This window comes from Rissa tridactyla, chromosome 1, assembly GCF_028500815.1.
Source record: "Rissa tridactyla isolate bRisTri1 chromosome 1, bRisTri1.patW.cur.20221130, whole genome shotgun sequence".
NCBI lineage: Eukaryota > Metazoa > Chordata > Aves > Charadriiformes > Laridae > Rissa > Rissa tridactyla.
This window is the reverse complement of record NC_071466.1, coordinates 130,721,175-130,742,216: the sequence shown is the minus strand read 5'-3', so window position 1 is coordinate 130,742,216 and position 21,042 is coordinate 130,721,175. Positions and strand designations below refer to the sequence as shown.

At 44.7% G+C, this 21,042-nt stretch overlaps 2 protein-coding genes and 1 long non-coding RNA gene across 9 annotated transcripts in view; 2 read left to right on the top strand and 1 right to left on the bottom strand.

The window, feature by feature from the left end:
• Positions 1–3,353, bottom strand: part of CFAP91 (cilia and flagella associated protein 91) — a 34,415-nt gene extending 31,062 nt beyond the window's left edge. The window contains exons 1-3 of the mRNA XM_054188055.1: positions 3,257–3,353; positions 2,385–2,461; positions 78–235 (exon numbers count right to left, since the gene is read on the bottom strand). Coding sequence (XP_054044030.1) covers positions 78–235; positions 2,385–2,461; positions 3,257–3,353 — 332 coding nt within the window. The remainder of the gene's footprint in view (positions 1–77; positions 236–2,384; positions 2,462–3,256) is intronic.
• Positions 3,354–3,691: 338 nt separating this feature from the next.
• Positions 3,692–16,607, top strand: LOC128904125 (uncharacterized). Of its 7 annotated transcripts, XR_008464410.1 has the most exons (6): positions 3,692–5,575; positions 5,664–5,839; positions 6,464–6,665; positions 8,075–8,254; positions 9,117–9,194; positions 11,907–13,638. It is a non-coding gene; the product is annotated as an uncharacterized LOC128904125 (long non-coding RNA). The 7 variants fall into 7 exon arrangements; XR_008464408.1 differs by adding an exon at positions 15,122–16,607 and having other exon boundaries at positions 8,075–12,196; XR_008464405.1 differs by adding an exon at positions 15,119–16,607 and having other exon boundaries at positions 8,075–12,196.
• Positions 16,608–16,761: 154 nt separating this feature from the next.
• On the top strand, positions 16,762–19,568 carry LOC128908259 (cytochrome c oxidase copper chaperone). The gene is made up of 3 exons (XM_054198083.1): positions 16,762–17,033; positions 18,831–18,941; positions 19,359–19,568. The coding sequence occupies exons 1-2, from the start codon at positions 16,915–16,917 to the stop codon at positions 18,913–18,915; spliced, it is 204 nt and encodes a 67-aa protein (XP_054054058.1). The 5' UTR covers positions 16,762–16,914; the 3' UTR covers positions 18,916–18,941; positions 19,359–19,568.
• Positions 19,569–21,042: the final 1,474 nt, after the last annotated feature.

Genomic DNA, 21,042 nt, shown 5'->3' with positions numbered 1-21,042 from the left:
TCCACTTCAGTGTGCATGGCTTTTTGTTGGTTTTGTTTGTATGTTTGTTTTAAATTATCCAACCGTAGAACACTTACACAGCAAGCTGCTGAAGAGCCTCCAGGCACTGATGTGCCCTCCCTCTCCATCTTCGGTTGATAAATGGAGGCATTGGATCTTTGCCCTCCAAGTGCAGACTGTAGCCCGGGAAATCGATCAAGCTACTAAACATACTTCTTAACATTGGTGCCTTTACCTAATGTTTGTGTAGACACAAAGGACAGAGGCAGTGATTTAGCGATTTCAAACAGCATTAAAGAGATGGGAATTTCAGCTTGCTGTGATTTACAGGAGTGCACATTTGGGATGGGGAAAGAAGGCATACGCATGCTAATGATGTCAGCTGGTTAGGTGGTACTTCTCAAGATGTGGAGCATACCAGACTAGCAGCAGATGCACAGATATGTCTTCTGGCTGTTTTCCAGTGTCTAAACTTATACTTAAAATCAAAGGGTCTAATGGTTCGTTACATAAAGAAGTTAGTGTGCAGTAACTGTGAATGTGCAGTAATGTGAGCTCCTAGCACATTACCCCATGTAACTCCCTCCTATTTTGTGTGCTCTAGAAATGAAGTAACATATTCCACTTGCAGAGTAAAGTTACACTATTTTATACTGTAACAATTTTAGCATGTGTTAAAAATATCTCTATGGGAGTTAGCACACAAAACCGATCATATTAAAAATCCACACCCTTCCTTCTAAGCACTAATTCCTCTGGGTAGATGTGCCTTAAATCTCAAAATTTATGGTTGCCAATAAATCTTTGCAATCGTGACTCAAGTATAAGTGATGTAGCTATATTGGCTTGAGCTTCTGTAAAGCCTGAAATCAGATTTGAATTGTGAATCGCCCCTTTCATTTCAGCAGGTGCTAACTCAGATGCATATAGGGCAGTTGTGACATTTCAAGTACACTAACTCACAGGAGAGTGTCACATGATGAAGGTCTAGGCTCCCTACTGTGAGTAGCTGCTTGCTGTGCATGGGACTGCATTTTTGTTTCATTTCTCTTCAAAGGGAATTCAACTTTCAGGAGTTTGGAAAACCCTATAAACTAATATTATCACAACTGCTGTCCGCCCCATTTTGTGATGCTATAGGCTAAGAATTCAAAGTCTTATTGTTTTGTATCGCACTGTATGCATTTGCTGATTCATGTGCTTAAAACAAGTTTTATGCAAGTCAGAGTCTGTCACCATACCCATCCACAACATTACACCTATGACATAACATTAGAATTAGTGACAGTATGCCTGCTTGCTCTGTCTGGCCTGAACTGTTAACACAGCCATGTTGTTGCGAGGATCTCTATGATGACAAGCAATGTTTTCAGCTCCATGTGTATGTCTCTCTACAGAGAGACAGACAAACACACAGTTTTTTCATGTAGCTATAAGAAAGATTCTGAGATAATGAGGTCAGAGACATCCAGAAACATTCTTCAAAAAAAATGTTTTTTGATTCCATTGTTGGAAAGCTGCCCAGGGATTTTCTCCTTGCTGTACAGCAATGGAGTTTCAGAGTTCAGAATCTCTTGCCTTGCAGGCTCACTCAAGTGCATAGCTTCAGGAGCATAGCTTTGTTTTAAATCCAATTTATTGTGCAGTTGTACCAAGTCTGTTTTCCTTTGCCATTCTACCTATAAGCAGCCTGCCCAGCCATCAATCACTGCTGTCTAAAGGTGTGACTGCAACTCCCACAAACATGCCCTAGCTGGTTTTAAACTAGCCAGGGTGAATACTGATAGCAGGGGAGAAATGAAGTAGGGAGCTAAGCATGGGCTAACTACCTAAGGACTTAGCTAGGAAGTTAAATTGCCCTAACCTAGTATGACGAATCAGGATGGGTTTGCAGTCTTTACAGGCTGCTTAGCTGTTGCTACATAGTTAATTTTAAACTGTCTAAGTATGCTACCTTGAGCGGTAGTGTAAGTATATCCCCAGGCAAGTGAGGAGGCACCATGTGAAATAACATGTTTTAACAGCTCTGCTTGAATAGCAACCCAACAACTGTCCAGTTCTTTTATTAGATCATAATAACATATACAAGCTATTGTTAACAGCATTTGGAGGCATTCTATTAAAAATACTGACACACAATTTAGTAAATTACTCAGGACATGAAACTGAGCGTTTATAGGCTGCTGCTACAGAGTCACCCCAGGCCAGCAGTCATGGTTACTCAATCTGTGTTAAGTCTTGTTTTAGATAAAACTGCTTCCTTTGCTTTGTATTTTGCTGTTTTAAGAGGGCAGCTTAGAACTGCAACAGAGTTTCTACCCATATGTACGCATACACACAGAAATATGAGGTGCACATGTGAGCCATCTTTGGCCAACACCTACCACTTTATCACCGACAAGTTCAGCACTGGCATTTGACTTTGAATGGTCCTTCTCACTTGATAGTGTGTACAGAGGATCTGAAAGATAAACGAACAAATGGAACTAGTTACATAGTTGAGGAATCAGCATGAATTGCCAGGCTTCACTTCCCTTTTTAAAAGTCTGTCCATAAGTGAGCATAAAAGAAACTAGGAAAGAAAAAAAACCTGAAATACACGTCTCCATATTAAAGAAACTCCACCATCACACAAATGAGCCTCAGAGCTGGAATACAACTGTTCCGTGGAAGATGCACACGACTGAAGAAAAATCTACTTTCCTTGGAAGCACTGCCAACGTATATAGAAAATGAAGATATGCAATGGAAAAAAGAAAGCACAGTGGAAATATCATAGTGTACACGGTGCTTCCCTCTGGGATATAGAGCTAGTGCTGACTTTCCCTCAGCTCACAGATGTTTCGTAGTCCCAAACCTCTCCTCGCTCCTGATCACTCCGTTACTCCTGCCAATCCTAAGGCTTTACCGCTACGTGGTTCTGCCCTGCTCCTGGGGCGGCACCCGTCTTCCCAGCTCCAAACCTGCCTCCCCTGCCAAGCCACTTGCCGGTTGCTCAGTGACAGCCCCTCGGCCAACTCCGGCCGTGCACCTCCTCTTACACGCCAGCCGGCCGGCAGGGGAGGCCCGGGGACCGCCGGTAGGGAGGCCTGCTCGGCCTGCCCAACCGCTTCACCACCTGCACGCCCACGCCCCAGCACCCCGCCCCGGGCCCGGCCTCCCTCCCGCGGACGGCTGTCAGGCCTGGCCGCACCGGTCCCCCATCCCCGGGGGCTGCAGGGGGCAGGATGCTGCCCCTCCCGGCCAGGGCCGGTACCGTAGAGGCAGTCGAAGGTCCGGCCGGGAGCGATTTGGCCGCGGCGGCAGTCCCCGAGGAGCGGGGCCCGCACCGCTCCGCTCACTGTGCGGTTCATGGCGCCGCCGCCTGTGTTCCTATGGCGACCGCCGGCGGGTGGGGCGGGGCCGGGGAAGGCCGCGCCCCCTACGGCGGGCCGTTACTGGCCGGGGGGGGCGCGGCTTGTTCGGGCCTTTCCTTGAGGATAGCACTGACCCTCGGGTTTTCCCCTGACGCTGCTTCCTGCAAATCCCCGTGGTCAGGCGTTGACTCTCCAGCTTCCCAGAGAGCCCCGGGGCCTGTGAGGCGGCGAGGACTGCCCGCCTCCATTTTGTGCCGCCTGCCCGCTGGGTAGCTGATGTGGCGGCTGGGGGGTGGGGGGGAAGGCGGCGGTGTCCTAATGCGGCCTGGAAGACGGGGATGTGCGCGGGTTCTCCATCGTTCCCCACCACCCTGGCGTCAGCTGCGCTCCGTTCCCCGCTGGTGACCGTGCTCTCCCCGGTGTGGAGCCGCGGAGAGCCCCGGTTGTGGTCTGTGCAGGGGAACGGGCGTGGGGGGCGGCTTGTCGGTGCTTTGAGGACAGGGAATGACTGACCACCCCCCGGAAGGGCCTAGGTGTTTTTGCCTTTCAACAGCTCTTGCTCAAATTGTTCTGTGTTCCCCTGGATCCTCGATTGGTACTGAAGAAAGCTGGTTTAGCAATTGCAGTTGGGGGCTGGATTCAAGCCTGGGTATTCTTACTCCTGGTTCTTCTTGTTACTGCTTGGGACTTCTGCTGCCCTAAAGCGGTGGAAATAGGCTTGCTATCTGCTTCCCAGAGAGACAGCAGGTATTTTCTTGCATTTGTAGAGCATCTGGAGAGACCCACAGAAATAATTACTACACTGTCATGAGGACACATTGGTTTTTTTGCAAGGAGGAGGCCGTCATCTATAAGGAACAAAGTCTGAAGCTTCTTCATGCTCTTAAAGGCCAATGCTTTTGTCAGCCTAAGGGGATTTGGAGGCAATGCTGCCGAGACTTTTGGCATAGGATATAAAAAGCAATGGAATTGCAAATGGGCCCTCTCCTCTGCCCATAGTCTTGAAGCAGGTCTCCCTTCTGTTAGCTATTTTGTGTATAGAACTGTGCACATCAGAGAATTCTTCACAGCTTGCCACATCTGACATAAAATTATGGCCCCTCAGTGCTTCCTCACAGGAGAGCAACATTAGGACCGTGGTTCCAAATTCCTTGGCTCTGCCAATTTACATGTAGATATTTAATTCAACTCTGAATGCTGATTTACTTTCTTCAAGGCCCATTGCTTGTTTGAAGCAATGTCCTGGTTTGAGTGACACAGGATGAATTTCTAATGCCTGGGAAAACTGCACTTTTAAAAGACTCTAGCATCTGAATTAGTGATATATACTTTATAGCAGCTATGGTATGCAGGTTTCAAGGTATCGGTGTTTTTGAGCTTGCCAGGTGCGGGAATGAGGAGGAGCAAGACCTGGGGACTTGACCCAAGCTGGCCAACAGGATTATTTCATACCATGAGCGATGCATTCAATATAAATTGGAAAGTTTGCTGCGAAGTTCTCTCTCCCTTGATGGCTGTGATCCAAAGAGCTTCTTGCCCCAGTGCCAGACTCCTGAGGCCTTCCCTTCCTCCCAAAGCCATAGCACAGTGTCCAACATTTGCTGTCTGCTGCTGGGAATGCACAGCTTCCTGCTGATAACACTGGCTGAGTATAATCTTTGTATATTTTATATTGGTATTGGGATTAGTATTGGTTCTTTAGTATTATTGTTGTTAATTATCTAGTCTTAGTCTATTAAATCTGTTTGTATTTGGTTTTTTTCCTGATTCCCCTTCGTGGGTGGGAAGGGGGCATTGGGTGATAGAATAATTGTCTAAATGACAATAAATTGTTGTGGGTTTCTCAAACCATAACAAGCAACAACTTATTTCTTAGGGTAGTTGATCAAAATGGGTTAATTGAAGACTCAGGTGTGGGTCTGAACTAAGAAATGCTGTCACAGCTTTGTTGCTGAGTGACATCCGTAGAATGTTACTTTCCACAATGTCTTGATTATGCCCTAAAGATACCCAGCAGGCTGTAACGGCCCTTCTTTTACTGAAGAGCTTTACAAAGTGATACCTTATTATATTATTGATGGGGGCAGCAAAGGTCACTTGTTGATAGAGTTGCCCAACACTTCTCATGATCAAGTTCAGTTTTCCTTTTTTATGTCTTATTTCATTAGAACTTTGTAATTTCCATGCTGAAGTTTTCCAGGCTGGACATCTGCCTTGAGGTAACGAAGTGTGTAAACTGTACTTTGGCCAAAAAATGATTCTTTGTTGGCTCCACACTCTCGCATTTTTCCACTTTAACATTTTCAGAGATGACTGGATACCAGTGGCCTGGACTTCTGTTTTTCTGATGAGGAAGGGAACCAGGTGGAAACCAGGTAGAGAAGGAACAATGGAAAACTTACATGAGTTGCTGCCAGAGTACAACAAAAGTCCAGGACATAGCCTGACAGACGAGTACTCTGGAGTTGTGGAAGATGAAAAAGGTGCAGTCCCACTATTAACTTTAACTGCATTAGATTAGTCTAAATGTAAGATGTTGCCACCTTCTTTGTTAACCATGAGCTGCCTGGCCCCGCTGCTTCTGATCTGTTGGTGTTGGCAGCTGAAAGGCTATGTGGCGAGCCTTCTCAGGAGTCTGATGTGGCTGAAAACTAGCCTGTCAGAAAATAAAAGATAAAAGTTTTCAGGTCACTGCGTAGCTGCCTGAAGACTAGCACTCGCTCACAGGAGGTGACAGGTATATGTGGCTAAGCTAAAAAGCTCAAGGTTCAGGTTCATGGAGCTTGCTTAGATTAGATTAGGGGGTGTGTGTGTGAAGTACTGTCTTATTTTTAACTAAGATTTATGAGAAATCTCTGTTAATTACAGATATGGACAGTGAACAGCCTTACAAGTGTTGAAAGATGTGTTGATTATTACTGTCCTGAATGTTTTTTGCCTGAAGTCTTTCATATTCCTGTGGACCTGCAGCTGGAGTGAAACTGGGCCAGGGCCCCTGGCACACTGGTGTGTACTGTGGAACACACTGAAATGGCAAAGGGGTGAGGTTTGGTCTGAATTGGTCTCTCTCTTTTTTTTTTTCTTCTTTTTTTTTTTTTTAAATGCAGATCAGCCATTTCCAAAGGAAAAGATCCCAAAACATGAAAGGATCTGAGAAAATGTTTGATCCCAGGCAGTAAACTCTGGCAACCTTGTCTCTCTCACCAGCACTTTGGAAAAGGGACTCAAAGCTTATCTGCCAGGTCTCTCTGTCTGCATCAAGGATGCATCCTGTTGCTCTGGTGAAAGTGAGCTGAAGGCAACTAAACTGTAAGCAATCAAAAAAGGTTCTTGTTTCTTAGGTACAGTTTTCAAAGAACTTGACTGATGGGCTTTCTCCTCAGAGCTGCAGGCTGTAGCATGATTTTTTTGGGTTGGTTTTGTTTTGGTTTTTTTTTCCCTGTAATAGCTTTTCCAGAACAAGACTAAGGTGGGGTGCTGTCTATCTGATGAGTTTGGACTTTTTTTATATTCATTTGGCTCTGAGGGGACACCAGGTACTCAGAGGTGTGAGTAAACTGTCCACACCTTTGAGTTACTGTGAAGTCACTGAGCAGACTAACTCTGCGCCAATGCTTAGTATATTGCAAAATTGTGGTAAAATGCGCTAGTTTAGCTGCCTGTGAGAGAGACTGATGGACATTTTACCTCACATTAACCTTAAGATAAGACAGTGTCATTTGCAGCAAGATGAATTACTGCCACTCCGTTGAGGGACTTGTTATGGTGTGATGACTTGCTGATGTGTTTGAACTGTAAAACCAGACAAAGAGAAGTGGAAAACTTAGTCAAGGAAGGTAGGATTAGGCATTAGTTGAGAGCAGAATAGTAGCTGGACAAAGAGAAGATGGATTGGATGTGAAAGTCTGATTTTAGTGGAGAAACTTAGCTAGCTGAGCAAAGAAAAATTAGTAGGAGAGGGTGGGGTGGTAGAGAACCAGTGTGCCAGGGGGAGGAGGGAGAGACAGAGTGAGCAGCCAGTAGAGTGGAACTGAAGTGGTCTGGACAAGAAAATGGGAGACCTAGATGAGGAGCTGAAAAAATGGGGAAGGGTGTGGAAAAGCAGGACTTGGCGGGAAAAGACAAAGAAGTTAAACTAAGCAGATGATGAGTCTTTAGTCTGTTTTCCTTCTGTTCTCCAAAGCCTACGAGGGAACTGGTTTTCTTGAATGTGACTTTTCCCCTGCAATCCACGAGGATCTGCAAAACTCCTGGCAAGATGTCATCCATCTGGTGTTAAGCTTAATTATGTAGATGGTCCTCTTCTGCTCTCTGTTAGCCGTTGTCAAATGACAGCACTGTTGTGGTGCTGGGTGCATGTTATGCTGTGTGGTGGTTTTTTTCTGGCTATTAAAAAAAAATCTAAATTACAGGCAACAAAGTTATAGCATTAAAAGCATCATTGAGGCGTTGATGGCAGGAAATGACAAAGTTCAAGTCATCGCTTTAAAATTAGTAACCGTTAGAGTGCCATTTCCCATTCTTACCACAGGAGGTCACAATTTCTCCATGTATGGTCCATCACAGTCTAACCTGGGTGGTGCCAGTTCACCACTTCTGTTAAATGTGAAATGATATAAAATGAATTTGTCCCTTGGACCCATGGAAGGTAAGCCCTAATTTCTCTGTCCGATGTCCACATAGGTTACTAACTGTATATAATAAACACCTCTTTCCAGATGTGTGATTCAGAAGGAGCGGGAAAGCAGCAGCACAAGGCTGCAGTCAATGTGGTTGTCGGTTTTTAATCCAGGGGAAGGGGCCTTCTTCCCAGGCCATCAGAAGACATAGTGAAGGAGAGTGAAGAAAAGAGGAGGAGGAGGAGGAAGATGTGATCACTATTACAGCAGGAAGCGGAGGTGAGTCTCAAAAACATGTGAGAAGACTGATGCTGTGAAATCTGATGTTTTGTGGATTGAGGCCTTGTCTCTTTGCCGGCTTTTGGCTATAGTAAGGCATTATATCCACTGTGAAATACCTCACTTGTAACTTGTGACGTCTTTTGTAAAAATGGCCTTGGAGTACTGATTGTGGTAAATGGAGCTTCCCCAAGGTGAAGTCTGTGGCTTCTTTGTGCTGCTTTTACTAAGAGTTCTGCCGAGAGACGCATCTTGAGATACAACTACTGAAACAGAAAAAACAAATGGAAGTTCTGTTCTCCCTTGCTTTTCTTTTCTTAGTACAACTGTTGGCACATTTCATGTACTAAAAGCAATTTACAGATGAAGATAGTCTAAAAAGTCAAAGTTCAAAGAAAACGTAGCAGTAGTTTGTGATCACAGTTAAAGGATTCACTTCAAAGCCTGATGAAAGACTTCTGTAATGGTTCTGATTAGCACTTTAAAAAAAAAAAAGGCAGGCAGAATTAACGACATTTTCAGCCCATAGTTCAGAGAAGTCCAATTTGTGACAAAATCTCCGAGTTTACCAATACTTCAGGGATCCTCTGAAGGGCATTCATATACTTAATTTCACTTGGATGGGCTTTGGATGAGATTCTTAATGAATAGGGATTGTATTTGGATGATTTGCTGGGCTGAAGTTAAGAATGTTGTTGTCTCACCTCAGTAGGAAAAGGATCTTGGACTGACCTCCTTAGGAACTAGTGAATTTCTAGTGTTCTCACTTGTCCCGTGCAATACTCGGAGGAATAAATGACAATGCCAACATGTTAGCAAGTTCCAGTATGTTAAGACGTTTCTTCTCAAAATGACACCTTAGATTCCCTCTGTTCCTTGCTGCCCCAGTCTGTGGTTGAATCAGCAGAGGAGATGCTATATCTTAGTCAAAGTACAAAAGGTAAGAGGAACCATTTTATGGAATTTTTTTTTTTATTCTCTGGATATAATTATCCTCTGGAAATCAGAGGAACAATTTGATGGAAGGGGAATATTACATTGACTTAACAGACAGGATTTCATCCTGTATTTCTGGATTAGAAGTTGGGCTGAGCTTGTATCTTCAAAGCAATCCAACTACTTCTTTGCTTCTGTAGACCTGGACGAGGAATGTGCTTATAACTGGGTTGTGATTGGATTCTATATCTGCTTTTCATGAGGGTTTGGCTTCAGCCTTATCATCTGTTTGCCTATTTAGAAAGTAAATAAATTAACAACTGTATTTGCTGGTAGCTGCCTGTTGAGCTGAGGGGAAGAGAGAAAACCCACTGACCAGGGAAAAATGAGACCAAGTGGAGGGAGGGAGGGGGAAGGAAGGAAGGCAAGAGGCATCTGTAACTAGAAGGAGCTTGAGGAGGGATGGGAGATATTTCAGGGAGTGTAAGGTGTTCCAGCCACCACTGACTTCTGGTTCTGGTGGTATCTGTTTCTTTAAAAGGGCAATCCAAAAACCATGTGGAGCCTGTTAATATTTTGTATGGGATAGATTGTGAATTACCCTATTCTACTCAGCCAAGCCTGAGGAGAGGCCCTACTGAAGTACTGATCTCCCTAACACTTGATGAGCGGTGCCTGTTCAGCCTGCAGGGATACAGGGAGGGTGCCATCACCAGCAGTGACCATCCTGGCCTGGCCAATCCATCATGCTTCCCGGCTGTGCTCACCCCCAGACGAGGCAGGGGGCCAGCATGACTAAGAGGGGTGGTGACTCCCTAAGAATGTCAAGGGCTGTAGAGAGAAGGTTGTCTCCTTGAGCCAAGGAGATCTCTCTAGCCAGAAGCTCAGGAGTTCAGTAGCTAGATTTTTACTGCCTGCTTGATGGATGGTTTGTACTAAAGCCCACAGTAGTGCAGGGTAGCTTAACAGCTCAGCAGACAGGGAGACATGTAGTATGTATTTATCTGACGTGTCAAAAACTATGAAATGGAGTACCTTGCTGACCTCTGCAGCGTTTCTGCACTCCTTGCTCTTTCTCCTGTTGTTTGCCAAGGTGCCTGGTCAAGTCTGGCTTCCAACTAGGAACTGAATGTTTGTGCTTGCCTGATCTGAAGGGGGAGTAACAGAGAATCTTGATTTTCCATGACCATTTTAGCTGCTCTCTTCATGGAAATGAAATAGCTGGACAGAAGTGCTATGGAGTCTCATTGCATCTTGTTATTATACTCGAGTATAACTCTTCCATACACTACACTCTTCTTTCCCCTTAAACAATTAGTGCAACATGATCTTAATTCTGTCTTTTAAACTGTTCCAAAAAATATTTACTTATCATCCTTTAATTGCAATCCACTGGATGGAGGTCAGCTGAGGGCTAGCACACATCCAAGGGCCTGGGGCAGGCCTGCTAGAAATAAAAGGGTGAGACAGCTGTGACAGGACACTCGGGCCATGGGAGAAAAAAAGCTAGAATCAGGTGGGGGCTGAACAGAGCCCTTTCAAGGATTGGTGAAGGATGTGTAAGTATCACTTCCCTTGTGTAAGAAAACAAAGCCTGTGCTCTCTCCAGTCTTGAAGGTTCCCCTGTCTTTCCCATCTGTCTTTGCCTGCACCCACATAGCCCTTCGCACCTCACTTCCCAGTCTCAAATGGTGGAGATGGAACAGAACACAGTTACAGGATCTAGAGCACATCACAGGTGTCTTGACAGATCAACTGTGAGATCACAATGGGAAATCAGCATGGGATCTCAGCGTGTTGATCTCGAAACTCTGGAGACCCCTGTTTGATCCTGAGTAAGTCTTTGGATGGACCCCTAGGAGAATCAGAACTGTAAGAATCCATTGTGGGTTTTAAATAAGGGACTAGAGTAGTTGAAGTTAATGATGCGCCAGTCCAGACAGGATGCATTGAGTAAAATTTAGTGTTTGTTACACGGAGTAAGTAGCAACCCAGGACACTCAGTACTTGGAGAAAATACTGCACAGCATAGTGTACAGCATATTGAAAACCAGGGCAAAATAGTCAGGATATGGGCTTGAGCTCAAGGTTTAGATGAAATTTTCTGCCACGTAAGTGACTTGTGTTCCCATGTCACTTTTTCAAAAATAATTTTACTCAAGCTACGTAATATATTTAGGAAGATGTCAATGTAAACAGGCTGTCTTGAGAATCCCTCCACCTGCATGTGCCCTAATGCTTCTTAAAATCTGATTCTTAAGCACTTGATAGTCAAGTCCAATTGACTTTTGGTGGGAATAAGGATTCTAAAGATCTTTCAGAAAGTGCCAATAATGCTCCTTGGACTCAGAAATTCTTCTCCTGGATCAATGATAAGAAAAAAAGAAGAAAACAAGTGCAAGAGAATTAAATGTTGAAAGTCAAAGTTTAGCTTGACTACTGATGTAAAAGAATGGCTTGAGAGAGACTGAATTTTCTACATTATTTTGTAACTTTACCAGTAACAGCTGTGGGGATTCTAAATGGATTCAGAAGGAAGGTAGCGTTGCAGGCTCTTTACAAGCAGCTTGCAGCACTGTACAGCGTATTTTTTGATGCAATATTTAAAAGGAGTGAGATGCCGGGATGTGAGTACATAGAATTACGGAGCTGCAGTCAGTGACATCTCAAAAATTGAATGACTTGTGTATTTGTAAATTCTAATGATTCCTTCCAGGCTTCCAGTTAGCTCCTGCAGTTTGTTGTGAATGTTAAACTATAGTGGAGCTTCACATTCAAGACAGACTTGGATAGATTCAAACAAGCCAGATTTGCTACCAACACAGACATCAAAATGGCATGCCACCAAGCAGAATAAAATTGTTAATAGCAACAGCACTTAAATGAAAAAATGGACAACTGGAACATGTGCAGTGGAAAAGAAGTGGACTTCTTTGATGGACAGCTTAACACCATTCATTGGAGTTGTTCAAGAACACCGCCTGGTTTGCAGCAGAACTGATCGAGGTTAGAAGTTTGTATTACAGAGTGTTTTATGGAACTACAGTGAGGCATTTTGCTTAAACACATAGGCAAGCGGACTTGGGTTCTGAACAAGATTTCCTGTAATGCATAAGCATAGACCTTAGGCAGCATTTGATTTTTGTGAGGTGGCTAAATGGAGGTCATCCAGGCATGCATATGGTGCTATATATTAACAGGGGCTCAGCTGTCTGATTGTTTGGAGTCACGCTCTAATCAGTTCTGACAATTCATAAAGGGTTATGCAGAAGGCTGAAAGTCTTACTCTTTCAAGTCATGAGAAGTGAGAATGGAAGAGGTTTCCTGTTTGGAAAGAAGTATATAGGCAGCTGTCTTGGTTAACTCTGCAGTGGAGGAAAAAAAATAAATCTGAGGGTAGCAAAACTTTCCCCTGGGTGACTAGTGTGTATCTTCTTCATGCATAAACACTTTTAAACCTGGGCTCTTTTTTTTTCTGATTTTTAACTGAAAACAGAGCGTCTGACTGCAGTGGAAGGACAGACCTTTGCAGATTCGTGTCTTTTAGAGGATTAGTGATGTTATTTTCCAAATACAGGCTAGGATTTTCTGGGTTACCAAGCACAAAGACTGTGAATCAACAATACATGTTTGTCATGTTCAGTTGTGCTCTTTTGTGTTGTTAGCACGTGCAGCCATTTGAGTGCAAACACCTGGCCTTCCCATCCCACCAGTCTGCGCAATGGGATCTATTCCAAAATGCTTGGATTTTCATGGGTGTTCCCTCCACAAAGGGCAAGAGTCAGGCACTGAAGTAAGCCTGACTGGGCTTGAAATGCACATCCAACATCAGTTGCTCCACATCTGCAACGTGGAAAGCTGCATATGTCCAAAGGCTCAGTTGTTCTTGCCTCCAATGCATGTGGAACAGGCAGGCTACTTTGTGGCACAGTACAAGTGCCAACTTCCTTCTTTTGCCATGTTACTGAATTTGCTGCTCTGGCTTTTGCAGTGTTGCATGGCAAATTCATAATCTTTACTAATATGTTTGGATATACTTTCAGCGGGCAGTGAAAAGAAGAGGCATAGCACAGAAGTGACGATAGTCATAATCTCTTAGCACAAACTGGGAGGAGATGTGCAGAAAAAAAATGTGAGAAAGACACGAAGAACCTTTAAGCTTATACCAAAACCAAGCACTGGTATCTTTTTTTTTTTCTTTATTTTCTGTATGAACATCCAGATTTCACTGGAGAAGTCATTAATTGCTGAAAACAGTTTCTCGCCTGTACTATAAAAACATTGGTTTCTTAGTGAAAACAAGCAGTGGTGGCAATTCTTTAAATTAGTTTTGCTATGAATTTTGATTGGGGCAAGAATTTCTGCTCTGCCTGTTGTTGAAGGAGGTTCGCTACTTGGAGGGTTGGGCCACAGAGTCCTGGTCCCAGCATGAGACCCCAGAATTTCTAGGATGCTGTGGACCAAGTCCTGCAACGTCAGAGACAGCAGTTCTGTTTCTAATGTGGAAATGGCTGCAGTGTTGCAAACTACCTTCCACCTCCAGCCTTTGATGCTCTGGAGATTTGGATGGATTTCTGGCAAGAGATGATCTGTTGCAGTACTAGCTCATAGGGCTTTCAAAGAGACAGAAATGCCTTAAAATTAATCTTGATTCTACTCATGTTTAAAGGCATGCTTGTCAGTATGGAAGGAGACTCTCTCCATACAGCCTTCTGTGGTGGTCCCTCAGGAGGGGATGGTTCAGTCCTGTGGTACAGCATCCCTGTGTACAGAATTCATACCATGGTCCTGAAACATGGGCATTTGCCTCTTCAGCCTGGGAAGGGACTGGCGCATCACTTCTTGGGGTGATTTTATCCCAGTGAACCACTTGCCTTCACCTAATGATGGAGTTTGAAGCTTAGAGGGGATGTAGTTAATCACCTTAGAGTCTCTTCCATTGCACTAGGCCAGAGCAAAGGTCCTTCTGTCCCAGCATTCATTCTCTCTCAGGTCACACTGCTGAGCTGATAGTATTTGGTAGTTGCTGGGCTGCAACTCTGATCAAAAAGAGAAACTCTATCCTGTACTTGGGCAATTAATATAATAGGCAACAGGGCCCTGACAAGTCATCTTGCTCAGAAGTCTGAAGTCATTTCCCTCCCTCCCCCCCCGCCCCGGTTTCTCCCCTCCAGTGTGTATCTAAGCACTGACCAGAAACACAGACAATTTCTTTGACAATCAAACACACTGTATGGTTGACTGGACCGCTACAGCAGTGGCTGTCGCATGTTTATACTGAGTCAAAGACAAAAATATTTCTCTAGAGCAATATTAAACAGGTTTCTTTTTTCAAGACAGTAAAGGTTTAGTGGTTCCCAGAATAGGCGGTATGTGGAAAATATCAAAATATATTCAGCTCTGTTTTACCACACAGATTTTCCACAGCTAAATTTACCTTCTATCATGTATATCAGGAGTGTGAGAGATCTGGAAAACCCCAGACTACTCCAGATTGCTACTTTCAACTGACATTGATAGGGGCTTACCCTAACTAACAGTAACAATGAATGTAAATATATTTTTGAGGTTCCTTGAAAAGTCTATTTGAATCTCTCTAACAGACAAGTACTTCCTTTTTTGGACAGCCATTTTTTTCGTTGGCTGAAACTGAAGATACAAGCAGCCAACGTTATGGACTGCAGTGCTACTGTGATGTACAAACACTGCTGTATGTTCTTTAATTCTGATAAAGGGCTGTACAGGGAACATAACTTGGAAGACCATGGCAACTGGTCAGTCTCCCCCTATTTCACCCATCACTCCTCTAAACCCAGCGCTGTAAGCATCCAGTGCAATCTATAGTCCTTGTACTCTCACATTTGTGGCACCTGGCTGCCAAGTGACATGGTAGATTGACGGAGGGTCTTTTTTCATTATCTTTTTCAGAAGCTCTGAGACTTTCACCGAATCTCCTTTCCTGGGTACTGGATCTGGCAGTTTTCCAGCAGTCTGAGCTCAGTAGCCTGCCCTCAGCCATTCTTCTTTGACTGGTAGATGAATCTGTTCATCCCGACACATACTCTTTAATATAATTCTTTTGTCACTGTCAGCAGGCAGAGGACAAATGGAAAACAAAAAGCACCAAGTTAACAATCAATCCTTACGCATGATGTAACATCAGAAGAGAAAAGCCTGTGATCTCCCCTCTGCACTGCACTCCAAATTGGTGCAATCAGTATGAAAGCATGTTAACTGTGCTTTAATGGCAATTTCCTTCCTTCTCCTCCCTCCCAACCCCTGCCCCTTCATCCCACCAAGAAGTGATTCCTTCTTCCAGGGTGATTCTGTTACAAACTATGACCATGTAGGCAGCAGTGCTTCTCCTTAATCTGTTGGAAAGCTGCTAGAGTTAAAATGAGTGCTGCTTGCAGAGGTGTTCAGTCTCCACAGGCCATACATTTGTGCAGACACCCCTTTGAAGTCTTCTCCCAAGATGACTAAATTTTAACCACCCTCTGCCCTTTGTATTCTGTAATTTTGTCAAGAGTATAAAATGTGGGTTTTTTTGTCTTTTCCCAGTTTCTACAGGCCAAATCAGTCTCATTGAGACTTTTTTTTTTTTTTTAAATAAAAGATGTTGTTAAATGAAGGATACTGTTCACTTGCCAACTTGGGAAACCCCTTTTGAGTTGTTTTTTTTTTTACCACAGGCTTTCCCTCAGAGTTTCTGTTGCTATCACCAGCTCTGTCTAGGCCTTTGGATAGTGGCCAGCAGATAAAGCTTTAGGAAGAAAAGACAAAGCTAGTTAATTAGAAAGGCAAACATGCTTAATATATTAAAAAAACTAAAAACAAGGCACTGCTTTGGATGCATGCTTTTGACAGGCATTTCAGTCTCTGCTCCATCTTGCAGCATGTTTGGGTGCTGAATCAGGAGGCTGTGTGGGTGCAGGGGAGTCTGAACAACCTTCCCAGACAAACGGGATAGCTGGGGACAGGCTACTGAGCTGAGATTCATGGATAATTAAGTAGGTGGCTAATTAGGTGAGTGTTACATGACACCGTGTCAGAGGCCTGGCCAATCTCCTCAGGAGCCTTCGTTTCAAGGAGTTGCGCTGTCAGGGTGCCACGGAGGTGCCTCCATGGTGGAAAGAGGTCAGCCTTTACCCATTTGATAAAAATCTGTGGACTTTTGGAAAAGAGCTAGGTCCTACTTCTCGTCTCTCTTTGTGAGAATGAGGGGATCGAGAAAGAATCGTCTCCTATCATTTACTTATTCAGGTAGTACGAGTCAGCGGTGCTGGCATTCACTCCTCCTTCCCTTTTCTTTCTGGCTCGTTAAGTACCGAGCGTTCCTGGACAACGTCTCTTTCGACACGTTGATTGATTGACTGTTACAGAGCGGGGAGCCCTTTGTGGAGACGCTGCTCATTACAACCGCACACCCTCGCGCTGGAACAATGGCGGGCTGACGTAAACGGAGGGAGCGGTCGCCGGCGGCGCCTGCGCATCGGCCGCGGGGCGGGGGCGGGAAGAGGCGGGGGGTAGATGGGCTTCCCGACTACATCTCCCAGCATGCCGCGGGCCCCGGGCGCAAGCGCAGACGGGCCGGGAAGCGGGCGGGCGGCGGGGACGACTACCCGGAACCCACCGAGCCTTCAAGGCCGCGAGCGGTGCCCGTTAACGGCCGCTGGGCGCCCCGTTCTACCCCGCAGGCTGTGGCCGCCGGGAAGCCGCTCGCCATGTCGACGGTGGCCGCCGCCAGCTGCGACGCCAAGGGCGCGGGGGAGGCGGGGGGCGAGAAGAAGCCGCTGAAGGCCTGCTGCGCCTGCCCCGAGACCAAGAAAGCGCGGGACGCCTGGTGAGGGCCCCAACCGCCCCGGGGGAGCCTGTGGGGGGTGGTGGTGGCCCTGGGGCGGGTGTTCCCCTTCGCAGGCGGGGCCCGTCGTCGGACTGCCGGGGCGTTTTAACCAGCCGTCCGCCCGCTTCCGCCCTGGCCCGGTGGGTTTCCCGCTCTGTCCCGCCTCGTTGCTGTCTTCTAGAAGTTTCTGCCACTGCCAACGTGCTGGGGTGGTTTTGGGAGCCTTCCCGACACCGAATCGAGGGTGCTGGAGTATCCAAGCGGGGCGGGAGAAGGAGGAGGGAGAGCGTGGAGGAGGAGAAGAAAATATCTTAAAAGGATAAATTAAAAATCAAGTGATTAATATCTAATAGCCCTAGTTTAAAACAGGTTTCAGAGATTAGCTTTTAATGCTGCTTACAAATCTTCACTACTGTTGACTGAAGCAACAAGTACTAGCAGATAGTCGTAACATTTTTATTGCTTAATTGATTATAAATGCTGTTCTCCTTTAAATAAAGAAAAATACTTTGTTTTTTAGGTCTCAGAGGATGACATATCTCACAGAGGTGCAAAATTTGACAATGTTGTAGATAGCTGCATTTGTAATTATGGGCTTAGTCATTATCACAGGACTTATCAAATAGCATGAAATGCACCCCCAAACTAGAATTCCTTTGTCTGTGATAGTAAATGACTTTAATGTGGTGACAAAACCATCTTTTTTTTTTTTTTACCTGACAAGTAGTACAGATGTTGTTCAGTAGGTGATACAATACTGGATGCTGTATTTTTGCCAACGTTAGTGGGGTGTGTCTGGTTACATGGTAGAGTGAAGGTGAGTCCAGGGCCCTCTAAGAAAAGAGTGGTAGGATGCAAATCCTGGGTCAGATAGAGTTGCTCTGGGCGGCCAGCACACCTGGACATCCTTACTGTAGTAATACTTAAATGATGAAGACAGTAAGGTGTTTTAGTTATTCACATTTTGGTAGTCTCTTCCTTTGACAGCAAGAATAGCACAATGTAGCAGATGAAGGCTGATCAGACCTGGGACCCGTGCTCTGCAGAACGGTGGAATCCCCACTTCTGGGGGCAGGAAGTGCTCTGCAAGTCAATCAAAGAGCGAGTCTGAACCACTTTTGTGGTATATGCGATATACCAACGATGGTGGGCTCTTACCACTATTTGAATATGTATTAGACACTTGGATGGATGAGTAACATTAAAAATTACCACATGTGGTGAATCAGTTTTTTAATAGTAGCTGAACAGAGTTCAGCTGAACAGAACCGGGGTTTTTTTTAATCATTTTTTAATAGTAGCTGAACAGAGAACCAGCTGAATAGAGCTGTTTCGTGTTTTTTTTTCTTCAGGTTCCCTGAATATCTACCGAAGCTGGACTAAAACTCGCCAGCCTATTCTGTATTGGTCTCTTATTAGGGAAATTTTGTTGCTTCTCTACCAAATGATTTGAAACTGGTTGCTGTCGAGATGAGCATGCTCGAAGTGATGTGACAGCCTTGCGTTGTATAACAAATCCCAGTCTAGACTTGCCCAGAATAGACGCTGGCCTGTTAATAGGAAATTGTGTTACGCATTTCATGAGAGTTTTAAGTGCACAGCTCCAGGCTCGGGCACTTTTTTGCGATAGTGTTATACTTTCCAAAACAGCGCTACCCTGGACAGGATGGGCAAAAAGATCTTTTGAGCCTAATAGGGACTTTTTTATTGTCCCCAACAGCTTGTCAGTTCTGTGGCTTTGAGTAACAGCAAGCAAATGTTTTGTTGTTGAACCTTGGAAATCTTTTTGTTTTGCAGCATCATTGAGAAGGGGGAAGAAAATTGCAGGCACCTAATTGAAGCTCACAAAGAGTGTATGAGATCTCTGGGCTTCAAGATATGAGTGAGATACGCAGGACTGTGAATGGGGTAAGTACAGCCTTCAGGAACATGCGCAGTCTCTGCCTCTGCGGTGCCCTGGCATCTCAGCTGCTGCCACTGGCAGGCCCAGAGTGCTGTTCATGATGGCAAAGGGATCTTCCTCATGAGAGGAAAGGCAAAGTAACCCTCATTGACAACAGAGTAAGTACTGCTGCCCTTGTGAGGGTGGTAAAGCCTTCTGGCAGTGTACGGCCTTTGTGAGTGGCTCTTAACAGCAGTGTATGGTTCTGCTTCTGTTGTCTTTTAATAGCTCTGAACTTCGGTTTAGATTTCTAATGGTAGGGACAGCATGGTGGTTGGTTTTTGTGGGTTTGTTGCTGGGGTATTTTTGTTGATTGTTGAACTGTCCCTCAGTACCCAGTGGAAATCCATGTTTTATGAAGCTGTCTTTCCTCTCTCTTCTAGATGATATCTGTGGTGTGATTGGTATTCTGGAAAGCTGCAAAATAAATTATTTCTGCAAGTTACTTCAAAGAACAAATATAAACAAAGAATCTATTTATCAAGAATCTCTAATCATAGACTGTGCCTCACGTCTGTGGCTTTTCCACTGTTAGCTCTTGGCTGCTGCTATAGAAAATATATTTTTTCCTCCTAATAAAAGTCTGAAAATGACCAGTGTTCCTGACTTCTGTTTCTTTTTTAAGTAAAAAAGAGAAAAGCCTGCTTACTCATTGAAATGGGAACAGTGATTACTCTGGGGTTGTGTGTGAACAGATGGACCTTCGGTGGGTTTTCCCTCTGATGCAAATAGAGAAATCGTGCTAGTAATGCTTCCTTGTTACTGCTTTCATCAAAGTCATGCTGAAGCTTGTAGTGCCGTCTGTGACGGTAGGTGTAACTACATTTGTATGGAGACAACCACAGCCTTATGAAATGAACTTTCCTTAGAGTCAAAACTGGATTTGCTTTCCACTATTCAAAAAAAAGTTGGAAGAATTGAAGAATTCTAACAGCTTTACCCTAGGATTCAAGCTTCATTCTTTAGAATGAAGAATTAAGTACTCCCCATATCAAACTCAAATTCTTGACCCAGTAGTTTTTCAAGGGAAAGGGAGCAGAGGACTGCGGGTGTATGTACCGGTCCCTTGCTTGAAAGAAAACCTTTTTCTTTGTTTTTATGTCCAGTTTTTGTTGTGTTGGTCTTGTGCTAGGCATGCATGGGCTTTTTTTGGGCTTTTTTCTCACCTGTGTGACATGACAGTGGTGGGGTGGTTGTGGCCTTTAATTCCTTCTTACAATCTAGAGAAAAAAAAAGTGCAGTTGATTGTTACACATATGGGACTTTTTTTGGTTTCCCACTATGTCTCTGTGCAACCCTAACATTGTTGTTCCTCTTTGTGTGAGCTGACTTTGCTTAAGACGGCATCACTGATTACTTCCTCTCCTCTTGCTGAGTTTTCTTTTCAGAAATTGAAGATATGAAATCTGTGCTTTGTCCTGCTTGTTCTCTTGGTTTCGATCCCTCAATCCCTCCATCGATTGGAGGGGTGGGTGCTGTCATGACCGTTTCTCTGCCTGCTGGGACCCTGCGTGTTCTGAGATAGCAATGAATGGGCTGTGAATGTTTAGCATGTGACACTTAATGCTGTCTCTACCCACACTCACAAGTTCTGTGAGGACAGTTTAGACTCTGCTTCTGGGAATATTTCACAAAGGTACTGGAGTCTGAGGAAATGGTCTCTGAAATGCTTGCAGGGGACAAGCTGGGCTGTTAGACTTAACTCTACGCTGCTTGTCTGCTCTCCTGTCCTGAGGTAAGAGTTATGCACATATTGGCTTCCAGCTGAAGAGAAGGGATGCAGATGTAGTTCTGGCAAAGTGTGTTCAAAGCCTTCTGTGGTGCTCTAGCTGGCTGGGGAACAGGACGTGGTGCTCCTCTTGGTCTGTCTTGTTGTCTTGAGGTAAGAAGCCTGAATAAGGTCATTTATTGATGAATGAATGGGCTTGAACTGAAGAGAATGTCAAAAGGTGTACGAGCATGAGCTTTGTGGTAGCATGTTCAGTCTGGGTGAAACTTTGGAAATGGTGCCACAGAGTTAAGAGCAGGGCGGGGGATGGCAGTGGACAAGAATGGAGTGCTATTTAA

What these genes read in the sequence shown, in the direction of transcription:
- LOC128908259 (XM_054198083.1), top strand. Translation starts at nt 16,915, where the DNA reads ATGTCGACGGTGGCCGCCGCCAGCTGCGACGCCAAGGGCGCGGGGGAG. An exon ending in AAGAAAGCGCGGGACGCCTG is followed by an intron (nt 17,034 to 18,830) that starts GTGAGGGCCCCA and finishes TTTGTTTTGCAG; the next exon opens with CATCATTGAGAAGGGGGAAG.